The sequence below is a fragment of the Schistocerca americana genome, chromosome X (genome assembly GCF_021461395.2).
Source record: "Schistocerca americana isolate TAMUIC-IGC-003095 chromosome X, iqSchAmer2.1, whole genome shotgun sequence".
Taxonomy (NCBI): domain Eukaryota; kingdom Metazoa; phylum Arthropoda; class Insecta; order Orthoptera; family Acrididae; genus Schistocerca; species Schistocerca americana.
In genome coordinates, this window is record NC_060130.1 from 143,551,980 (window position 1) to 143,573,997 (window position 22,018).

Sequence of the window (22,018 nt, forward strand, 5' to 3'; positions counted from 1 at the left end):
ATTTATAAATTAATTTGCAATGTCAATGTAAAATTACTCATGATTATGATTTATCATGTAAATGATCCATGGAACATGAAACTAACACCCTAATAGACATTTTTTGTATGTGAAGACACAGTCAAAGTTAGTGTTCATTCAACCACTTGTAAATGGATTATCAGATCATGAAGGACCAATTAGCCATAACAGGCAATGTGATGAGCCTGAATCATTTGTTAACCAGGAATATCATTAGAATAGTTATTGAGCTCACAACAGACACATTTAGAAGGAATCTGCAAAGCATCATTTTGGGTCAGCTATATGATGCAGAAGGCACGTATTGTTAAATTAAATACAGTCTAAGTTAATTTTTTTTGAGCCTTCAGCAGCTGTTTCTCAGTGAAAACTGTGAACTATGTTACCAATAGTGTATCAAAGAAACCATAGATAACAAACTGCAGTAAAATACATGTAGGAAAGAGAGAACTGTACGAAATGTTTAAGATAAGCATATCTGTACACTCTCTCTCTCTCTCTCTCTCTCCCTCTCTCTCTCTCTCTCCCTCTCTCTCTCTCTCTCTCCCTCTCTCTCTCCCTCTCTCTCTCCCTCTCTCTCTCTCTCTCTCTCTCTCTCTCTGTCTCTCTCTCTCTCTCTCTCTCTCTCTCCCCCATGTAAAAGAGGCATTTTTTTAATTGAGAAGAGTTATAAGAAAATCAAAATGCTTGTGTGTCATGTTAGTGATTAACAGGTTTGGAAATAAAATCAAAACAGTGTGAAGTGTAGTTAGAAAGTGAAGAGGAATCTAGCAGGGAACAAGATAATCTAAAAATTAACAATAATAACTAATGATACATGCCATCAAACATGTAGCAAACCTCTTTAACCTGCCAGTGGTCACTGCTAAAAATGTTACAATAGGTTGTGTGGATGATAATTGTCATCCATTGGGTTTTTCAATGTTATATGTTTACACAGTCTATTTTTATTAAAATGTATTATGCCATAATATGTGTTTAAAAACAAATTACACCTTAAAGTAGCTTTCAATTATGAAACATAAAGTATGCAAACTTAGTAAACCATTGCAGTATATTTTGTAAAGGTAAATTAGACAATATACAAGTTGAATCTGATAACACTAATAAACAGTCACTAAACTCTTAAACAGTTATCTGAGCATACCCAATTTACACACTTTTAGCAGGACCTTCTGGTAATTTTATTTTTTGCTCGGCCACACGTGGCACCTTCACCTTGAATCTACAGCACCTTGAACCTACAGGCCAGTATTCAGGATGACTGGATTTAGATACTTCCGTATTGACTAAAACAACATCTGTCTTCCTAATTTTGACTGGCACCAAAGGATTTTCAACTTGTTTCTGTATTTGCTGTGAAATCAGCTCCCAGCAAAATGATTTTGTAGAATCATCTCATTTGACTGTTGTATAGCCGTTATTCACTGAGTATATGCAGTGTGTTTATCCCAGACAAGTTCAGAAGATCAAAGAAAATAATGGCATGCCATCTCCTGTTCCTTGCCACTGAATAGTTTGCACAAAGCTGGTCCCACTACATCAATGCCAACTTTTGCCTAATTGTAAAAAGTGGCTATTACAGGTTTTCTTTTATCTCAAGAAGACGCACTGACTGAACCCTCATTGTCTATTGAATATATCTACATCTATTTGATTACTCTGCACCACAGTTAAGTGCCTGCCACTGCCTTTCAAACTATTTCTCTACTGTTCCACTCTCAAACAACATGCGAGAAAAACAAACAATTAAATCTTTCTCTGTGATTTCTGATTTCTCTTATTTTATTATGATCATCATTTTTACCTATGTATTTGGATGCCAACAGAATATTTTTGCAGTCAGAGGAGAAAGTTGATGATAGAAATTTCACAAGAAGATCCTGCCACAATGAGAAACACATTTGTTTATATTATTGCCACCCTAATTCATGTATAACTTCTGTGGGACACTCTCCCCTATTTCGTGATAATAGAAAATGAGCTGCCCTTCTTTGAACTTTTTCAATGTCCTCCGTCAGTACCATCAGATGCGGACTCAATACGGCACAGCAATACTCCTGAAGAGGGCAAACAAACATAGTGTAAGCAGTCTCTTTAGTAGACCTGTTGCACTTTCTAAATGTTGTGCCAATAAATCACAGCCTTTGGTTTGCTTTCCTCAAAATGTTGTCTCTGTGATTGTTCCAATTTAGGTTATTCATAATTCGAATCCCTAAGTATTTAGTTGAATTTACAGCCTCTAGATTTGTGTGAATCATCATGTAATTGAAATTTAGCAGATTTCCTTTAGTACCCATGTAGATAACTTCACACTTTTCATTATTTAGAGTCGATTACCACTTTTTGCACCACATAAATATCTTGTGTAAATCATTTTGCAATTGATTTTAATCATCTGATGACTTTACAAGACAGTAAATGCCAGTGTCATCTGCGGACAAACTAAGTGAGCTGCCCAATATTGTCTCCTGTTTCATTTATGTAGCTCAGGAACAGCAGAGGGCCTATAACAATTCCTTGGGGAACACCAGATATTACTCTGTTTTACTGGGTGACGTTCCATCAATTACTATGAACTGTGACCTTTCTGACAGGAACTCATGAATCTGGTCACACAATTGAGGCAATTTGGTTAGAAGACACTTGTGAGGAATGATGTTGAAAACCTGGAAATATAAAAATATGGAAATAATTTGACATCCTCTTATGATAGCACTATTTACTTTCTCGGAATAGAGAGCTGGTTATGTTTCACAAGGACAATATTTTCTGAATCCGTGCTGACTATTTGTCAGTAAATCATGTTCATAATGTTCAAACAGAGTGTACGTTCCAAAATCTTATTGCAAATTGCGTTTGTGATATGGGTCTGTAATTCAGAATTACTCATATCTCCTTCCTTGGGTATTGGTGTGACTTGTGCAGTTTTCCAGTGTTTAGGTATGGATCTTTCGACCAGCAAGTGGTGGTATATGGTTGCTAAGTACAGAGCTTATTTTATCAGCTTACTCTGAAAGGAACCTGACTGATATAAAATCTGGACAGGAGGCCTTGCTTTTATTAAGTGATATAAGCTACTTTGCTACTCTAAGGATATCTATTTGTAACCCAACATAAGTAATTTTTTTTTTTTTTTTTTAAGTGATGCTTCCAGCAGAGGAATGCTGTAAAAACCAATTATCACTAGTAATGTTCCTATTAGAACTATAAATTGGTCTGGCAAGGCGAAGGACATCACTTCCAGCATTGCTGACTAAATAAGGCCCTGGTTCCTGTTTTCCACAATAAACTTCTAAATTCATCATGTTCATTATTCTACAATCTACAAGTGCGAATATCTTTATACCATATTTGATATTGTTATTATAATTACTGTCATTACTGCTGTAAGAACCATCAAGAAATATCATTCCTGATCAAATGCGATAAAAAACCTGTAATGGGATTAGAACACCCAGTCAAATCTATGTTTGCTCAATGCTAAATAGCAGGCTTGTGTTCCACACCCTTTGGAGTTGTCTTACACTGCTCTAGTACTTGTCCTGCTACAACGGCAAAAACCAATAAGGAAAATGATTCCAGTCAGAGTGCTAATTTCAGTTTCATCTGTGAAACAACCATCCTTGTCTTTGGAGAAATTATTCTTCATTTATGTCAGAGCTCACTGCATTCGAACATGGGCAAATTGTTGTTGCTCGTATGGTGGGTGCTCCTGTAAATAAGATAGCTGCAGTGTTTGGTGTTTCAAGGTGCACTGTCTTGAAGATTTATACTGCATACAAGGAAGGTGGAAAAACGTCGTTCACAAAGTCAGAATGCAGATGAAAGTGCCTATTGAGTGATCGTGACAGACTGTCGTTGAAGAGAGAAAAAATAAGAGGATTAAAGCTGCAAAAGTCACAGCAGAAATGAATGTCGCACTCAAAACCCCGTTAATACCAAGACAAGATGAAGGAAGCACCATAAACAGGAAATTGCAGGGCAAGCTGGAATTCCAAAACAACTATCAGTGAGGAATGTGCATGTAACAGGAAAGTATGGTGCCTTAACCATAAAACATGGATTGTGGAGCAATGGAAGAATGTTGTTTGGTCAAATGAATTTTGTTTCACATGGTTTCCAGCTTCTTGCCGAGGTTATGTCCCAAAGTGAAACATGGCGGGGGTTCAGTAATAATTTGGGCACCCATATCGTGGTATTCCATGGTTAATCTACTAGATTACATTACTGCCCAGGGGAATGTGACCATTGTGGCTGATCAGGCCCATCCCATCGTACAACGTTTGTTTCCCAATGGTGATGCGGTGTCCCAAGCTGACAGAGCTCCTATTTTCACAGCTTACACAGTACACGACTGGTTTTGTGAGCATGAGGATGAACTGTTGCATCTCTCGTGGCCACCGCAGCTACCAGATCTCAATATTATTGACTCGTCGTGGAAAGAAGGGTGCGTGATCACTATCCACTGCCATAATCATTTCCTTAATTTGTCACTATTTTGCAGGAAGAATGGTATAAGATACTCTTGAAAACCATACAGGACCAGTATTTATCCTTCTCAGACAACTGAAAGCTGTTTTGAATGCCAGTGATTTTCCTACACGATATTAGGCATGGTAATGTGTTGTGTAGTTCCTGTATACGACCATATTTTTAATGCATCAATTTAACAAGGTGTCTCTCTAGACATAACTAATGTGTGTTGTTAGATCACTCTTTAAGAAATATAGGCATACTGATATTAATTACTACTAATTGGTTTCACTATTAAGCTCCTTCTCAAAAATTTTGAGAAAGTTAATATGTGTAACAACGGTTTTGCATGTCTAAAAGTATATATTTGGAATTGTTCACAATTTGTATTCCATAAAGGCCTCTTTACTGAGTATACCATCTACGACTTCATTGCCCATCTGTGTCAGAATGACAAGATGGTTCGTAACAAGATTTTTTTTATGGGGTATCTAAGGCATTTGACTGTGCAAGTCGCAGCATTCATTTGGAGAAATTTAATGTTTATGGCTTTAAATGTACAATGGTTTTTGTGATTCACTTCACATTTAACTGGTAGGAAGCAAAAGCTAATGCAGCTGTTATGATGAATTAATCAATTATTTTACCATTTCAAACCTGAATCTTTTCTGTATGAAGGAAATTTTTTCTTTATGCTGTAATGCTCTTAGGTGATTTTTTTTATGACTTTAGATGCAAGATTTATACAAAAATATGTATCCATTTTCAGAATGATGGTTTTTACACTTGACTTCTTTTTATTTACCAAAGTAACTAATTTTGAAATATTCACTGTTGTAATAAATTAACTGATCATTCACTGTAACACATAATAATAATAATAATAATAATAATAATAATATTCAGTTATACAGTGGACTACAACCAACCAACCAATCACTTTCGTGTATTCTGGCGCTCACAAGTTGCTGTGTGCTGCTAGATTGACTTGTTGATATGTTTTGATAGTGATGCCCAACAGTTGGCAGCACTTGTGTGTGACGTTAAGATTGAACACTCTTAATTGAGTATATGAAGTTTCCAGTGGGGAAAAATATTTCTGTTGCAGCTAAGACACATTAAAAGATAATGTTGTACAAAGCCTTTTAACTATGCAGACCTTTTCCTAATGGTCCATAAATTAGAAAGTGCTTTGAAATGATTCAGATTGTATTTAACATAGAGAGAGAAAAATAAGGATTAGAGTTTCACGTCCCATCAACGACGAGGTCGTTAGAGATGGAGCATAAACTCTTATTGTGAACATATGGGGAAGGAAATTGGCCATGCACTTTTGAAAGAACCAACCCAGTATTTGCCTTAGGAGATTTAGGGAAATCACAGTGAACCTAAATCTGGATGGCCGGATAGGTATTTGAACTACCATTGTCCCAAATGCAACTCCGGTGTGCTAATGACTGCACCAGCTCGCTCGGTAACAGAGAGAAGGCAACGGGTGTTTGTAGTGTCAAGTACCACCTATTGTTTCTCAGACTGGAACATTATTTCAGGGACACCAACAAGGCTTTGCGCACCTCCCCCCTCCTCCCCCCCCCCCCCACCCCCCCACCCTCCCTGCACACACACACACACACACACACACACACCTCTGAATAAAACTTTGCAGACTGACATATCTGTACTCATTGAGAGTAAGACAACAGAACAAATTCTCCAAAAAGCCACTGGCACCCCAAACAGCTTAGAACATTGGTTTTATCTAAATGGGTTAAAATCAAACATGACAAAGATGTAGTTAACACAGTTTAAAGCTAAACAGTCAAAATCAAATGACTTCTAAAGTATCCTTAAAACTCAAGAATGTAAGGAAGCAGGCTTCTGTCAATTTCCTGGGGATATCTGTTGGAAAATTATCGTAGTCTTCTCTTGTACATTTTGGCAAAGAAGCTAAATATTCTTGGCTTTGACATTATAATGCTGTGCTATGAAAGTTACATGGACACTAGAAAAATGATCAAGCTACTCTTAATCTGTTGTAAAATATGGAATAATCTCTTGGGAGAACACAAGACATGTAAATAGGATATTTAAACATAACAATACAGAATTACGAAGGGCATTCAAAGTAATGCACCACATTTTTTTTTCTGAAAGCAGGTTGGTTTTATTCAGGATTCCAGTACATCATATTATTCCCCACTGTTTTGGCTACAAAATGCTGTTTTTTAACATAATCTCCATTCAGTGTGATGGCCCTCTGCCACCTTACTGGGAGGGCCTATATTGCATGGTACCATTCTACTGGTTGACGTCAGAGCCATTGTCTTGCTGAATCAATAACATAAACATTATCCATATACTGCTTCACATAGAGTGCATTCTTCATTGAGCCAAAACAGATGGGAATCGGAAGGTGCGAGGTCTGTACTGGCATGGGGTTTGAGGAAGAACAGTCCAGTGAAGTTTTGTGAGCTCCTCTCAGGTGCACAGATTTGGGTGACGCCTTGCATTTTCATGGAGAAGGAGAAGTGCATTTGCAATTTTCTGGTGACAAACACACTGAAGCCGTTTATTCAATTTTCGGAGGAGTTTCTGATTGCACCATGAGGGGGGACATCAAACAGTGTAACACCTTCAGAGTCCCAGAAGAGTGTTTCCATGGCTTTACCAGCTAATGAAACTATAATGGTTGAAGTGGGAATATTCCACTATATCACACAACACATTTCACATATTATCAACCAAAATGGCCTGAGAAAAAAAACATTACATTTCTTATTGAATGCCCCTTGTATTTATAGGAAACCATTTCCAACTTATGTATGTAGTACTAGGAACAGAGAAAATTTCATGTTGCTAGCTCATGGATTAAAGCTTTATTCCCAGCAGCATTCCCAGGCTGCCCATGGCTATGAAAATTTATAATAAATTAAAAGGTAAAAACATTTTCATATGCAACCAGGTTAATCGGAAAGAAAATTATATTGTATCCTTATGTATAAATATTGTTATTCAGTCACAGGATTTTTAAATACTGATTATAAAGTAATAAACATGTACTGATGGTTGTAAATTATGAGGGATTTAGGTTTTATGACACTTGTGTGTGTCTGAATGATATTATATATATTACAAGATCACCAGTATGTTAAATCAGTGATTTATGTAACTAAGTGATGAGATATTTAAATTTTGATTCTGATGTACCTTTGAATGGGCACAAATTACGACGAGTGCCCTACAGGGCTCAGTTCTGGACCTCTCTTGTCCTTGCTATATATTAATGACCTACCATTTTATGCTGATAAAGCAAATCTTTGTTGATGAACCAATCAACATAATCAAGCTCAACGGAGCTGCATCAACAAAATGAGAGAGAAATGAAGTATTCAGAAGTATTATTGATTAGTCCTCAGTAAAGGGTCTGTAACTTAGAAAAAACACAGTTCATTCGATTTTGTACATGTGAGATATATCACCGTTAATAACAATAGAGCGTGGGGGAAATGAAATATATAAAACACATTGATCAAAATTCCTAGGTGTGCATATTGGTCAGAATTGGCATTGGAAATAACATTTTATAGATTTTCTTCAAACACTCAAGTTCAGCAACAGTTTCTTTATGTGTAATTGCTGATTTAGTTGATGAAACTATTGGAAAATTAGTTTACGGTGCAGTTTCCATTAACTGGCATCACACAGAATAATTTTATGGGGCAATTGCACACATGAAGTATTCATTACACAGAAAAGTCCTGTAAGGATAACATATCCTAAAATTTCATGTAGGTAACTGTCTGAAAAACTGGCATACTAACAATTTCATGTATGCAACTGTTTGAAAAATTTGGCATCCTAACAAAGCTTCACAATAAATTTGATCCTGTATGAAATTTGTTGTGAAGAATCAGATTCGGTTTGAATATAATAGTAGCATTCATCAATATTTCACTTTGAACAAAAATAGCTTGCACTGTCCAGAACTTAACCTTAGTCTTGTACAGAAAGGAACAAGGTAAGTAGACATGAAAATATTGGATTACCACCTCCCTTGTAAGTTAAAGATGCTAGCAGATAATGAGAGTTTTTTAAAAAAATTGAAATAATTATTTGTCGAATCCTACTCTATAGATGAATTTCTGAGTAAATAGTATGTATAAACAAACAAAAAAACATTTATTTTAATGACCAATGTGCAGTGTGTAGCCATATTTTCACAAAGAAAATGTTTTTAATTTGATGTTCCACATCTTGATGAATTGTTGTGAATGTGCCCTTTGGAACCTGTAAAAAACTAAACTGAAATGAAAAGTTTTGAAGTTGTGAAAGGAAAATAACACAAAACCTAGTCGGACAGATCTAAAATTTATGGGTAATTAACCACAGCCAGGATACTTTTTGTTTGCTGTTCTCATTGTTGTTTTGTTATTTTTTAGGTGCCCAATGTGCCAGAAATTATTACTGTTGCAACAAATGATGCATTAGAATATTCCACATCAGTAAGAAACATTGATAAAGAAATGTTTGATGATGCCATTAGTGTGAAGAAGGTACCAACTGATCTACCCCAAGATGAACAGAATGATCAGTTAACTGAAGCGCTTGTGACAACAATGCACATATGGCAGCAGGCTGAAACCGAAAAGACTGAAAGTGAAAAACATGAAAATAGTTCTGCTAAATCCAAATCATCATTAATGGCAGATCATGCTATTTCTATGAGAGAACTGCAAAATGCAAAGACGGATAACGAACTTTTGCAACGAAGACTGACAGCTGTTGAGACAGGTGAGAATAGCTACTGAATCCTTTTTTCTCTTGCCCATGTATTATCAATTGCCGGGAGAGCTATAGTAATGACTTATTTTTCTTTTTAAAATTCCCATTGAGTGCATATCAGTGTTGTGGCAGGAGTATACATGAAGTTGACAGTTATTGTACAGTTTTGTCATGCCCATAGGCACCACCTACTAGACATATTCAAAATTCACAGTGCAAAACTGTGTGTGATGCTTGTGGCTGTGGAAGAGAGAATTCATGATGGGAAAGAGTTTTCTCATCTGTTCAGATTCCCCATAACTACCCATAAAACAACCCAAATTTTAATTAGAGGAGAGAAAGATTTAGATCATTCCCTTCTCTTTTTAGAAAGGTACAGGAATTAAGTAGCATTCTACTGCATACTGGTGCACTTGAGAATCCAGAGGAATGAAGAAACTGACATAGTGACAAAGGAAACTTTCAAGGGACACCATATGAAAAATGTGTTGTCTGCTTTAGGGGAGGGTTTTAGTGTGGTATTCATGACATTCTGACATGGGTGCAGTAAATGAAAAAATGTGAACTATGGAGACATTATTACCTAATGCGTCCAAACAGGATCAATGCGCTGTTATTATTTTCTTGGCTGCCGAAGGACAAACACTGGTAGATATCCACAGGAGAATGAAAAATGTGTGTAGGGCAGCATTTATGTCAAAAACCAGCATTGTGCATGATGCGCCAAGTTCTGTGCTGGTTGGTATTCAACACAACACACCGTCAATCTGGGAGATCAGCCTCATCTATTACGGACAAGAACAGGCAGCCAGTTGACGATGCAATCAGGGTGGACCAGCACATAACCATTTTTGAGCTAGCAAAGTATCTTGACATCAGTTTTGGTAGTGTGCATAACATTACCTGGCAGGAGCTAGGCTTCACATTATTTGGTAGGAGTTAATCTACCAAAAAGTTAACAGCGAGTGGGTTCCTGCATGTAAAATGAGAACAAAGAGCGAAGTGAATGGCTGTTTACCTGAAGTATCTGGCGTGCTTCAATGTTGAAGGCAACATGTTTCTTGAGCGCATTATTGCAGGCAATGAAAGCTGGTTACACCACTAGGAAGTGGAGCCAGAAACATTGCTGGTGCAATGCTGTCACCTATTGTCCCCTTCTCCTCAGACATGAAAGAGCCAGCCTTATGCTGGAAAGGTGATGCTCACGCTGTTCTTTATCAGGGTGCATTGGTTATTGATTTTGAGGAATTTGGTGTTTCCATCTGTAGGGAAGAGCACTGTGCAATGCTGGAGAAATTATGGCATGCAATTAAGGCAAAATGTCCAGGAAAACTGCAAAAAGGGGCGCTGCTGCCTCATGATAACGCACATCCCCACAGCACAAATGTTGTAATGCTCAGTTGGGAGACACTCAAACACCTGCTTTGTAGTCCTGATCTCTCCCCACACGATTATCATGCCTTCGGTCTCCTAAAGAAGGGTTAGAATTGTCGATGATGTCTATCAGATGAGGATGTGCAACAGGCAGTTACAGACTTCACACAGCGGGACATGATGTATTATCGTCACCCTGGTTCACCGGTGAGATGATCGCCTTAGTGCACATGAAAATTTTACCTGACAGGCGTATCAACTCAGGATTGTATAGCCTTCAAACAGGAACTTCTTGATCGCTTCTTATATATCACATTTAGCTGCATTGTGTGCAATTCTACAGCAGTGACCAGTTGGCACCTCCATATGGATACATTAAAGCAGTATGAATAGTAATAGTTCATTGTGGGTACTATTGACTGATGTAACCAATAGGAGAGTATTAAAGAATTGTTTAAAAAGTTATTCCAATTGTTTTCTTCTTTAGTGTTTGTATTTTAGAGTAGCATGTCATCTCTGTGCAGGAGATTTTCATTTTATATGATTTGTTTACTTTTTCTTTATATACCAGAACTTTTGTAACATTACATTGCAGAATATTGTTTTGAATCACCTTAAGAATGATACAGAGAGATCAATATTGGATTTAAGACAAGTACCGCAACAGGGAGGTCAGGCCATAGAGAATATTGTACTGTGACTGTGGCTTGATACTCTTTCAAGGTATATAATCACAGGTTAGGCAAGGCAACGAGTCCTAACAGGTGTATTTGCTTTTCATAATATGACAACATGCTATACTGCTGGCTGCTTGACTATCACTGAGCACAGCAGGGTAAAATGTGTTCTACTCACACTAGCAGCTTGCGTGTTGTTTGACTGAGCCTTTCCCAAGGGGCGACTGATTTTTACTGTGGCAATGCTCTAAAGCTACATGACTTGTCAATCAACAAACACTTTTAATAATAATATTAATGGTCAGATGACAAGAAATACTACTGATTTGTAATGAAAAAGAATCTAAAGTCTTTGTTTTGGGTACATGGAATTGTTGAATGACTTGTGACAGAGGTTGTAAAAATAATTTTCGGACAACTCTGTTCAGTATATAAAATTAAGAACAGAAAACATTCTACATACCTGTCCAAATTATCATAATGTGCTAGCAACAAAAAGTCATGTCACATGTATTACTGTTTTGTACAAGAACATGCACAAATCACAGATGGCACTTGAACAAAAATCTTTCTCATAGTGCCCTTGGTATTTCATGGTGATTTCCATAAGCAGATCTTTGTGTAAAGCAGGCATTGGCACTTCGGTTATTAGACACTGTCAGAAAGTGTTGACATTTCACTTTGTGCTTTTTGTGCCATATGTCAAATTTTTGTGTTTAGTCTATCTGTATTCATTTTATCAGGCTTATGCCATATAGAGTGACACTAATTTCAAAATTAGTATGTTAGATGATTACTGTCGTATTCAAAAATTCATTAACATTTATGAGCTGCATAATCCACTCTTCAGTGGTGGGACTATAGTAAGAGTGATTTTTACTGTCAAATACGTACAGCATTCAATGGCACACTGGACTCGCATTCGGGAGGACGACGGTTCAATCCCGTCTGCGGCCATCCTGATTTAGGTTTTCCGTGATTTCCCTAAATCGCTTCAGGCGAATGCCGAGATGGTTCCTTTGAAAGGGTATGGCCGATTTCCTTCCCTAACCCGAGCTTGCGCTCCGTCTCTAATGACCTCGTTGTCGACGGGACGTTAAACACTAACCACCACCATTCAATGGCTTGTGAATGCGCACATCATTCTCAGTTGTTTGATTATTCCAGACTAAGATACAGTTGCTGAAATGGTAAACATTTTAGTATATGAGAAGGTGTTAGCTGTAAGAGTTTGATATATGGGCCACACAATTGCCAGTATTTCACAGGCATTAAACATTTCATATGTGATGAGGACCATCAACAATTAGCAAGAATTTTGAAGAGAACCAGAAAAAACTATGGGCTTAATATAAAATTAGAATGTAATGCAGGATCAACTATAGATGCACCTCACAGGAACTTGAGATGTGCCTGACAGACGTATTAGTTATTGATTATCTTTGATAGAATACGGCAGCACAAGACTCAATAGTGCCTGTGTTAAGCCTACATCATAGTAAGTAATGCCTTGCCTGGGCTTGTGAAGTTTATTGGACTGTAACTAATTGGAAATATGACTTCGTCAGAAGAGTTGTTTTTACTAAAAAGATTCAATGGTTAAAGCAATGGAAGGATAGACTTTAAATTTGTCAGACTATCTGTCATGTCCTGACACAGGTGGGAGAGGGAAAAAGGGGTTGCTGGTCAGTCTGCGCTCCCGTGTGGTACAGAGCAGAAGGCAGAAGAACAGTTCACAGTGAAGGCATTTGATTGTTTGCTTCTATCTGAGCCAACACTGGTACAGGCATTTACTAGAAATGCAGGTGGTGAGACTCGGTAGGGAACTCGTTGTGGAGACTCTTGGACAAACAGGGTTTTGAAATAGTTTTTTTATTCCAGACAGCACTAACTAATACACTGGAGGCTAGTTCTAGGGTTAGAAAAAGCATGAATAACACTGTTACAACAGAAGCCAGTGCAAAAGTCCCAGGAGTGGATGCTAACCACATTAGCAAACACTAGCAGCATCTTAAGGCAACAACTTAGTTGCAAAACAAAACATACTGAAAGTGATACTGTTCACTGAGGCACTCAAAGGGAGAGGGGGAGAGAGAGAGAGAGAGAGAGAGAGAGAGAGAGAGAGAGAGAGCAGACTTACGCAGAGCTGGACCAAGGCTGACGTCGACGGACGTGGATTCGGCACCCAGATCGTCTGACTGAGAACTCTGCCAAAATGCAGAATCTAGGGGTTTAGGGGTTTTGAAGAGTCACATGGGGGCACTGTTTTTCCCACTTAAAGCTAGCCAGCCAATCCCGTAGGTCTCTAGCAGGTGCCTGCCAATCATGGTTTAGTTAGGTCCCTTCTACTGCTCCTAAAGTGGGGATGTTAATGCAGTTGCACTAACTATGTCCTTATTTGGTATCAACATTGTTCAGCTGAAAGCTAAACGTAACTGCTCTGTCAAATAAAGCTTGCAACATTATTGTTATACGTCATTTAACCCTGCCCCTCAGGCTCCCCAGAGTAGGGTCTGCTAGGTCAACAGTTTTTGGGATTTTCGCTCTCTTTCTAACCCTTGTGAGTCTACTGACATTGCTGTTCTCATGGCTGGTATTAAGCTGGCTTTATACACTAGTACGTGCCTGGTGGTTACAAAGTTCTATGGTGACAACCTACTACAGCGTCTAGACGACATATGAAGTTATATGTTAATTCCTTGAAGAGTAACTAACGCCCTGGGACAGCATCTGGGGGCATCTGCATTTTTGCAAGGCTCTCCCCTTACTGTTTACTTCATGTAACAATACCTCTCCTAGTTTCGTCTGCCCTCAGCATTGTCTCTGCTTCCACGCCTTGGAACGCCTGTCCTTCTTTCTCACAGCTTCAAGATAACTACCCCAAAGACATGTCAAGTTGTAGACAGGCACAATTAAGACACTCGTATAGAGCTTTCAGCCACAGCCTTCATCAGTAAAACCGCGCACATACACACACGCACGCACGCACGCGCGCGCGCCAGCTCCAGCGTTCCAGCCTGAGATGCTGGAGTTGGCAGTCGTGTGTGCACTTGCTTTTGTGTGTGTGTGTGTGTGTGTGTGTGTGTGTGTGTGTGTGTGTGTGTGTGTGACAAATGGCCAAAAGCTATATGTGAGTGTCTTCTAATTTTACCTGTCTGCAAGTTGACGTGTCATCTTAACAGTAAGTAGCAATCTATCTTTACCTACATTGTTGATACTCCTGCATGGAGTTTCCATTGTTGCATTATTACTTAAGATTAATATTGGAATCATTCCTTCGGAGTGGCCACAGCTGATTTCCTACTCCTTCCTTGCCCAGTCTGAGCTTGTGCTGTCTCTGTTGACCTTGTTGTTTGTGCAGTGTTGAACTTTACTGTTACTTCATTCTTCTTTGAGATGTATTGATCTTATGGTGAAACTCATTTATGACACAGTTCATATAAACTAGATGTAAAGTGACAGTTCTTACGAATATGAATTTGTAACTGCTTCTGCAAAATTTGTAAAATATTATATTGAGAAAGGTTGATTCAACTTAAAACAGCTCATCTCCTATCAGTGTAAGATGGCCAACATTTAGTGGAAATTAACTTCTGATGTAATATGTTCAACATAATTAAAAACTGTATTGAAGAAAATTGTGAGATCTGTTGTAATCACTTCTAGACAAAGGAAGGAGGGGAGGCATGCTTGCCTACCTCAGAGATAATTTCCATTGCTCCTGTTAATTTCCATCTCTAATTATCTCATTGCCAATGGGGTGTTGAACCTTAATCTCTCTACCTTCCACCTTGATCCTGTTAATTGTGCAGGGGCTCAGCATTTGTGAGATTCCTTGGCAGCTGTTGCTTTATTATATTGACCATATATTTTTATAAATTTTCTTGCTGACAATGAACATAACCTTACTTGCTATAAGTCAACCTACAATGCCTCAAGTGCTTGCTGTGTGTGTTAGAAAATAGAAATTTCAGGTTATTTATTGGTATGTACCCATAATCAAATGTACCCATAATCAAAGCAAGCCTATTAGCTTCCTTACAGAAATTTCTGCGGCTCCATTGATTATCAGTGTGTCTACATGTCCAAATAGCAAACGTGGATTTCAGTTCCTTCCATCCATATCATGTTCCATATGCCTGGTGATAATGCAGAGCAAGCTAGTTCAGTTTATCTTTCTCTCATTGAACTCTTGTTTCCTATTAAAAAAAAAAAAAAAAAAAAAAAAAAAAAAAAACAGATGTTTTTACTATTTGCATGTATTGAGACAGTTTTCTTTACGCCCGTCTGTGGGCACCACTTTGCAGGGAAGATGCATGAAACTGGTTATCTGAAGCCAGGACCACCAGACTTTTTCTGTGTTATAGAAGTTGGTCTTTGTCTGAGAGTGGTTACTAGCTTCTCCTGGGCAAACACTCTGTGATGTGCTTTCCTTTTGAAAATGTTTGTCTGCATTGTTGGCATGTATACGATATGCAGATAGGAGGGTGCTCATCATCTTAGCATTCTGCCTCGGGGGTGGTGCTAAATAATGGAACACATAAAGGAGCCCAGTCTTTGTTGACCAAGTTTGAACTTGGAAAACACAGGATTCCTGAACTAGTGCTGGTCAGGTGCACCTGCCATCTATTACCCTAAACCTTGAGCACACTTCAGCAATAACTGGTAGGCATGAAAGTGGAGTTTCATGTCTCCCAGAAAATGGGGATCTTGGTTAAAGAGAGGGTCTCAACCTTAGGTATTCATAAAGTGATTTAGCGTACTTCGGGAATCTTTAAATTAGAATAGTGACTTAAGGGTGCAACATTGACTTCAGAAATGTCTGTGAGGGCATGCTGAAAAGTAGTGCCACTGAATTTTTTATTCTGTTAACAATGTTGGTCAAGGTATTACAAGTCATGTATATTACTAGGTTGACTTTCCCACTTAGCTGATGCAAGTTGCAACCCTTTGCCACTAGAGAGCTTTGAATTGTAGCGGGTAACATGGCAGCATGTAATGTGACTATGTCGATGTGTGAGAAACTGAAAGCACACATTTGAAGAGTTCCTCCACACATGGAGCAACCCTCTCCTTCAGCATGGCAATGTGAGGCCATGCACAAGCACTGTGACACCTGCAGCAATCTGATGCCTTGGGTTCACTGTCATTGATCATCCTCCATAAAGTCCCAACTGGGCCCCATCTGATTGTCATCCATTTCCGAAACACAAAGAACACCTTCGATGGCTTCACTTTGATAGTGATAAAGTTGTGCTGACAGAGGTGAGGTTGTGGTTGTGGTAACAAAGTCAAACATTCCACAGTGATGGTATCAGCAAACTGATAGCTCGTTAGGAGAAATGTGTTTGTCGCCAGGGTGACTATGTTGGGAAATAAATACATAGAAATGAAAATAAGGATGTAGAATGTTCATAAAGTGTTTTTATTTAAAAAGCTTAAGAGTTTTCACAAAAAAATTCAGAGGCATTACTTTCCAGCATGCCCTCGTATATCTCTGCAAGCCACACAACTACAGAAGGCAAAATTGCTCGGTGAATAACCAATACCTACAGAGCTTCACTGAATTTCATTAAGAGTGCAGTATCTTGCAGAGACCAATGGGAATGGATGTTATTGAGTATAAAGGTGAGTAGGAACAAGAAGATTGTGTTTATTGATGTAAGGAACACAATGAAGATAGTAAATGCTGATAGGTAAATAATGTAGAAGTGAAGAAGACAACTCACCAAATAATGTGTAGCTACATCATGCCAACTGAACACTAAAGTGTCAGGACTGTAGTTTGTCATGTAGACTGGAATGAGGGACTGTATCAGGTATGGTGGATAAAGGGAGAAAGAGGTGGAAGTGGAGGAGGAGTTGGGAGAGGGTAGCTGATGGCTTGGAAGGAGGCAGTAGGTGGTTTGCAGAATTGGAATGTGGAAAGGAGAGGCGGCAGCAGGTGCATGGCATAGGAATGCAACATTTGGGCACCAGAGCCGGTGAGTTCGTGCGGCCCATGATGGCCATTATGGGGAAAGGGTGACGGGATAGGGGAGGAAACTTGGGGGCAGAGGGTGCGGGTGCAGTGGTTTAGCGGAGACTGAGGCTGAGAAGATTATGGGAGTTAAGAAAAGCTGGGGGGGGGGGGGGGGAGAAATCCACAGGGCACGGCTTCTGAAGCAATCATTGGACTCTAGCACAACATAGCACTCAGCAGTGTGTTCTGTCACAGGGTGATCAACTCTGCTCTCGGCCACAGTCTGATGATAGCCAAGAGCAGAGTTGAGCACTCAGTGGCAGAACACGCTGCCAAGCTCAACATGCTCAAAGTTGGTGGCTGCTTCAAAACCTGTGTCATCTGGATTCTTACCCCCAGCACTAGAATTTCTGAACTATGCAGAAAGTAGTTCTTGCAACACATCCTTGGCTATCACAATTCTCTCGGCCTCAATCACTGTTGACCCTCTTCACCCGCATCCCCTGCCCCCCCCCCCCCCCCCCCCCCCAGTATCCACTTCTCTGATCTATCCCTCTCTCCTAATCCAGTACTGCATGTCATCGTCATATTGTGCTGCACTAGTTCACCAGCTCCAGTGTCCGTATGTTACTTTCCTATCCCGTACAACTGCCTTTCCATTTTGCTTTCCTATTCCGCACACCTGCTACCTTGCTGTGAGCTGTCAACTACCCTTCCCTAACCCCTCCTCCTGCTTTTGCATGTTGTACTCTATATGAAGAAGATTTCTTGTTGCGTATTTTCTTTCCTCAACATTATACATTTCTATTTTTATGCTTCTGTATTTCAATTTCAAGTGATTTCTACACCTTTCATCCACTTCTCACATCACTAATGTGATCATCTAGTTGTAACTCTCCATCATTACCTGACTGAATTAATGCATTCAGTATAGAGACATTTTTTAACTTACTTGGTGTTTTTTGTTTTATATGTGCTGCATTACTGTGTCCACATTATGATTTTTTTTCTAAGTTTTTCAGAATGATCTATCTCTTATCCTCTTACTTCACTACTTGTCTTGCTGTTCTGTAGTCTTTATTCATTAACTTTGTTTTAAATGAATTGAGTCTCAAATTTCCTTCATCTGGCTATTTGTTCCACAGTCGATATGGTCACAATTTCATTGGAAGATGTGCACACCTTGGTTGTGGAATAATATTGAAGGCTGTGGCTGTGGTTTCTCTCCTTGATGGCTGCTGCCTTTTTAAATTTTTACCGTCAATGTCATTCTGTTTTACTGACTGTCCAGTCACATTAATGTGTAATGGCTGTCAAAAGCGTGCATAACCACCTTTTGCAGTACAGACTGCTGTGAGATGTGCAGGAAGAGTGTCAGTGAAGTTGTAGTGTCCTGTGGTTGGCAGGGAAAAACTAACAGTCAATTTGAACACACTTTATTATAATTAAAGAAAAATACCTTCTTGGCACACACTAAGTGTTAAATGCAAGAACAAATAGAAAAAACCTCACAACTCTTGTGGTGGCAAATCAGATAAGGAAACAAGACAGTGGAAGAAAATACTGACCAAAATCTACTGTACAAAATACAATGTGCTACTACAATGCTACAGTGAGTGAATACAATGCTAGGGCCTGTCGTAAGTATTGGCTGGAGCTGTTCCTAGCAGTTGGTAAACACTGTCGGTCTGATGGTTTAGGCGTGCTTATAAAGCCAGGTCGGCAGAGTGCTACATGAGTCTTACGAGTTCCTATTGGTGGAACACTGTCACATGTTGTCTGGCAAAGTAGTTCCATGTTTATTTGGAAAGTTTGTTATTGTTTCCGTCTGCTGGCGATGTTTCTCCCTGCACTCCTGAAAGGAGGTTGGCAACCCATCTTGTGTGTCAGTTGTGCGGGTCCTCTAACAGTAAGGGGCCACTACAACATTCCTCCCCCTGGGGAAAAAATGCACAGCACCACAAATGTCCATAGGAGTAGGGGTGTCCTGGTTGACATCCATGGGTTCGTGGCTGCCAGGGCCGGGGCGGCGATAACGCATCACAGGCAGCTGGTGGTAGAGACAGCGACTGAGGCGAAGGCGGAAGTGGAGGTTCCATCACAGGGTGGTTGGCGATAGGCACTGGCAGCCTCCCCCCCACCACCCCCCACCCCACCCCACCCCCCACCCCCCCGCCCCGGGCGTCGTGGTCCACCAGACAGAGCTGGTTGAGTTGCTGGCGGGCGGTGGAACTGTTGGCCCACCGGAGAGATGCCATCGCCTGGCTGCAGAGCTCGGTGATGACAGCAGGCACCCAACACGCCCATGGATGAAAGAAGGTCCACGCCTAGACCGTGTGCCCGATGCGAAAGGGGTGCGTCGGCAAGTGGGAGGGTGAGAAGCCTCGGGAACGAGGACAGATAAGGGAGAGCAGAAAGGTCGACCATGAAGTATCTCTGCTGAAATTTCACCGGCATGGGGGTGGCGCGGTATGTAGCCAAAAAAAGCACTGCCTCCTCTAGCGAGTGATGGCTCAGCAGCTTATTGGGCTGGGTCTTGGACGTCCACATGAAACGTTCCACCTGGTCGTTTGATGCAGGGTGAAATGGGGTGATATGGATGAGGGAAATTCCATTGAAAGTACAGAATTGCTTAAACTTTGTTGAAGTAAACTGTGGATCGTTATTTGTAACAATCGTTTTGGGGAGGCCCTCGACAGCAAAGAGGCACTGAAGAATTTTGATAGTCTCAGCAGAAGTGGTGTTCATCATGCGGGAGACATAAGGGTATCCCGACCGACCCAGAGTCGATAAATATGAGCCACTGGGAACCATGAAACGGCCCTGTGAAATCCAAATGGAGATGTTCCTATGGAGCAGCTGCATCCAGCCACGAAAAATACTAGCACGGGGATGCTGCCTGACATGTTTGGCATGTGGTGCTGACTGACATGAGGGGGGTCAATGTCTTTATCCAAACCGTGCCAATAAAGGTATCAGCGGGCCAACTGGTTAGTGAGGACTATGCCCCAATGGCCTCTGTGGAGGAGGTCGAGGACACAGCGGCGCAACGCATGCTGTATGACCACCTGGGTAACGTCGGAATCACTATGAAAAAGGATGATGCCACTGCGGAAAAAGAGCATGTGCTCATGATCCCAAGAATGCTGGACCTTTGCATCATGGAAACTATGACGGCTGGTTGGCCAACCTGCAGCAGTTTGGCAGCAGAGAACTTTGTAGTTTCTGATCCTGAGTGGTGGCCCACCAGACTGCATCAGCATCCAATGGAAGCGCATCCAGAGCTATGTCCATGCCCAGTTCCACATGGAAACAAACCAAGGGGCAGGTGTCAAACTCGTGCTCTGCCACGGTAGGCAGCCGGGGCAGAAAATCGGCGTTTGTGTGCTGTTTAGAGATGCGGTAGACAATATCAAAGTTGAACATCACCAGGAAGAACGCAAAATGCTGGAGGTGGCGTGCTGTATGGGTGGGCACAGCAGCACCCAGGTGAAACAAAGAAACCAAAGGTTTGTGGTCAGTCTGCAGCGTGAAATGATGACCATACACGAAATCGTATAATTTTGTCAGGGCGAAAACCAGTGTCAAAGCTTCCTTTCTAGTTTGACTATATTTGGTTTGAGCATTGCTCAGTTTTTTGGATTCGAAAGCCACGAGCCTTTCAATGCCATCAGCCACTTGGGAGAAGACTGCAGCCAGGCCGTAGTCCAAGGCATCGGCAGCGACGATGAGAGGCAAGGAAGGATTGTAAGCGGCCAGACTAAAAGGGTGGAAGAAAGCTGACTTTAGATGTGTGAAAGCCTGCTCACACGCTGTGTCCCAAACCCAACGCGTACCCTTGCGCAATAACCCAGTCAGGGGCACCAAAATCTTGGCAGCGTGGAATATAAAACACTGATAATAGTTGATTTGACCAAGGACAGATTGCAGTTGCTTCACGTTGATGGGAGGAGGCAGGTTTTGAATCACCTTGACATACTCCTTAGAGGCGTATAGGCCATGAGCATCTATCATGAACCCGAGATAGCTGACCTCCCACGCCAAAAAGTCACACTTTTCTTTCTGGCAATGCAGGTTAGCCTTGGAAAAAACCTGAAACAGCTGATCCAGCTTGTCCGTGAGGTCCACTGCAGCCGTGCCACTGACTATGACATTGTCTAGATAATTGGCCACCCGGGAACAGGGTTTGTGAGGCATTCCAAATGTTGGAAAATGGCGGGGGTGCCGGTAAAGTCCACACGGAGTATTGATGACTAGGATATGCTGCAGTTTCTTGTCCAGTGGCAACAGCAAATAAGCATTGTGCAAACCAATTTTGGCGAAAATGGTAGAGCCCGCAAGATGTGTGAGTACATCATCCACTGATGGAACAGGATAGGCGTCAGTGACGGACTGAGAATTGACTGTGACCTTAAAATAGCCACTGATGCATAAAGCACTGTTCGACTACTCAACTACCATGATAGGCATCGCCTAGTGACTGTGCGCAATGGGAGAAAGGATGCCTTCATTTTGTCAGTGGCGAAGTTCCACTTGGAGCCTGTCTCAGAGAGCAAAGGGGACTGGGTGGGCCTTAAAAAAATGAGGAACAGCAGAGGGAAGAAGCTGAACATGCACGGTGAAACCCTTCGCCAGTGGTGTGGAGGATAAGAAGAGCATTTCATATTTGCTGAGCAACAGGGCAAGGAGGGTATCCGATGAGGGAATCGACACCGCCTGTACCACA

At 40.6% G+C, this 22,018-nt stretch overlaps 1 protein-coding gene across 2 annotated transcripts in view; it reads left to right on the forward strand.

The window, feature by feature from the left end:
* LOC124555703 (golgin-84-like) overlaps nucleotides 1-22,018 on the forward strand; it is a 102,586-nt gene that overhangs the window by 13,924 nt on the left and 66,644 nt on the right. For both annotated transcript variants that reach the window (XM_047129707.1, XM_047129708.1), the window contains exon 3: nucleotides 8,937-9,288. In XM_047129707.1, coding sequence (XP_046985663.1) covers nucleotides 8,937-9,288 — 352 coding nt within the window. The remainder of the gene's footprint in view (nucleotides 1-8,936; nucleotides 9,289-22,018) is intronic.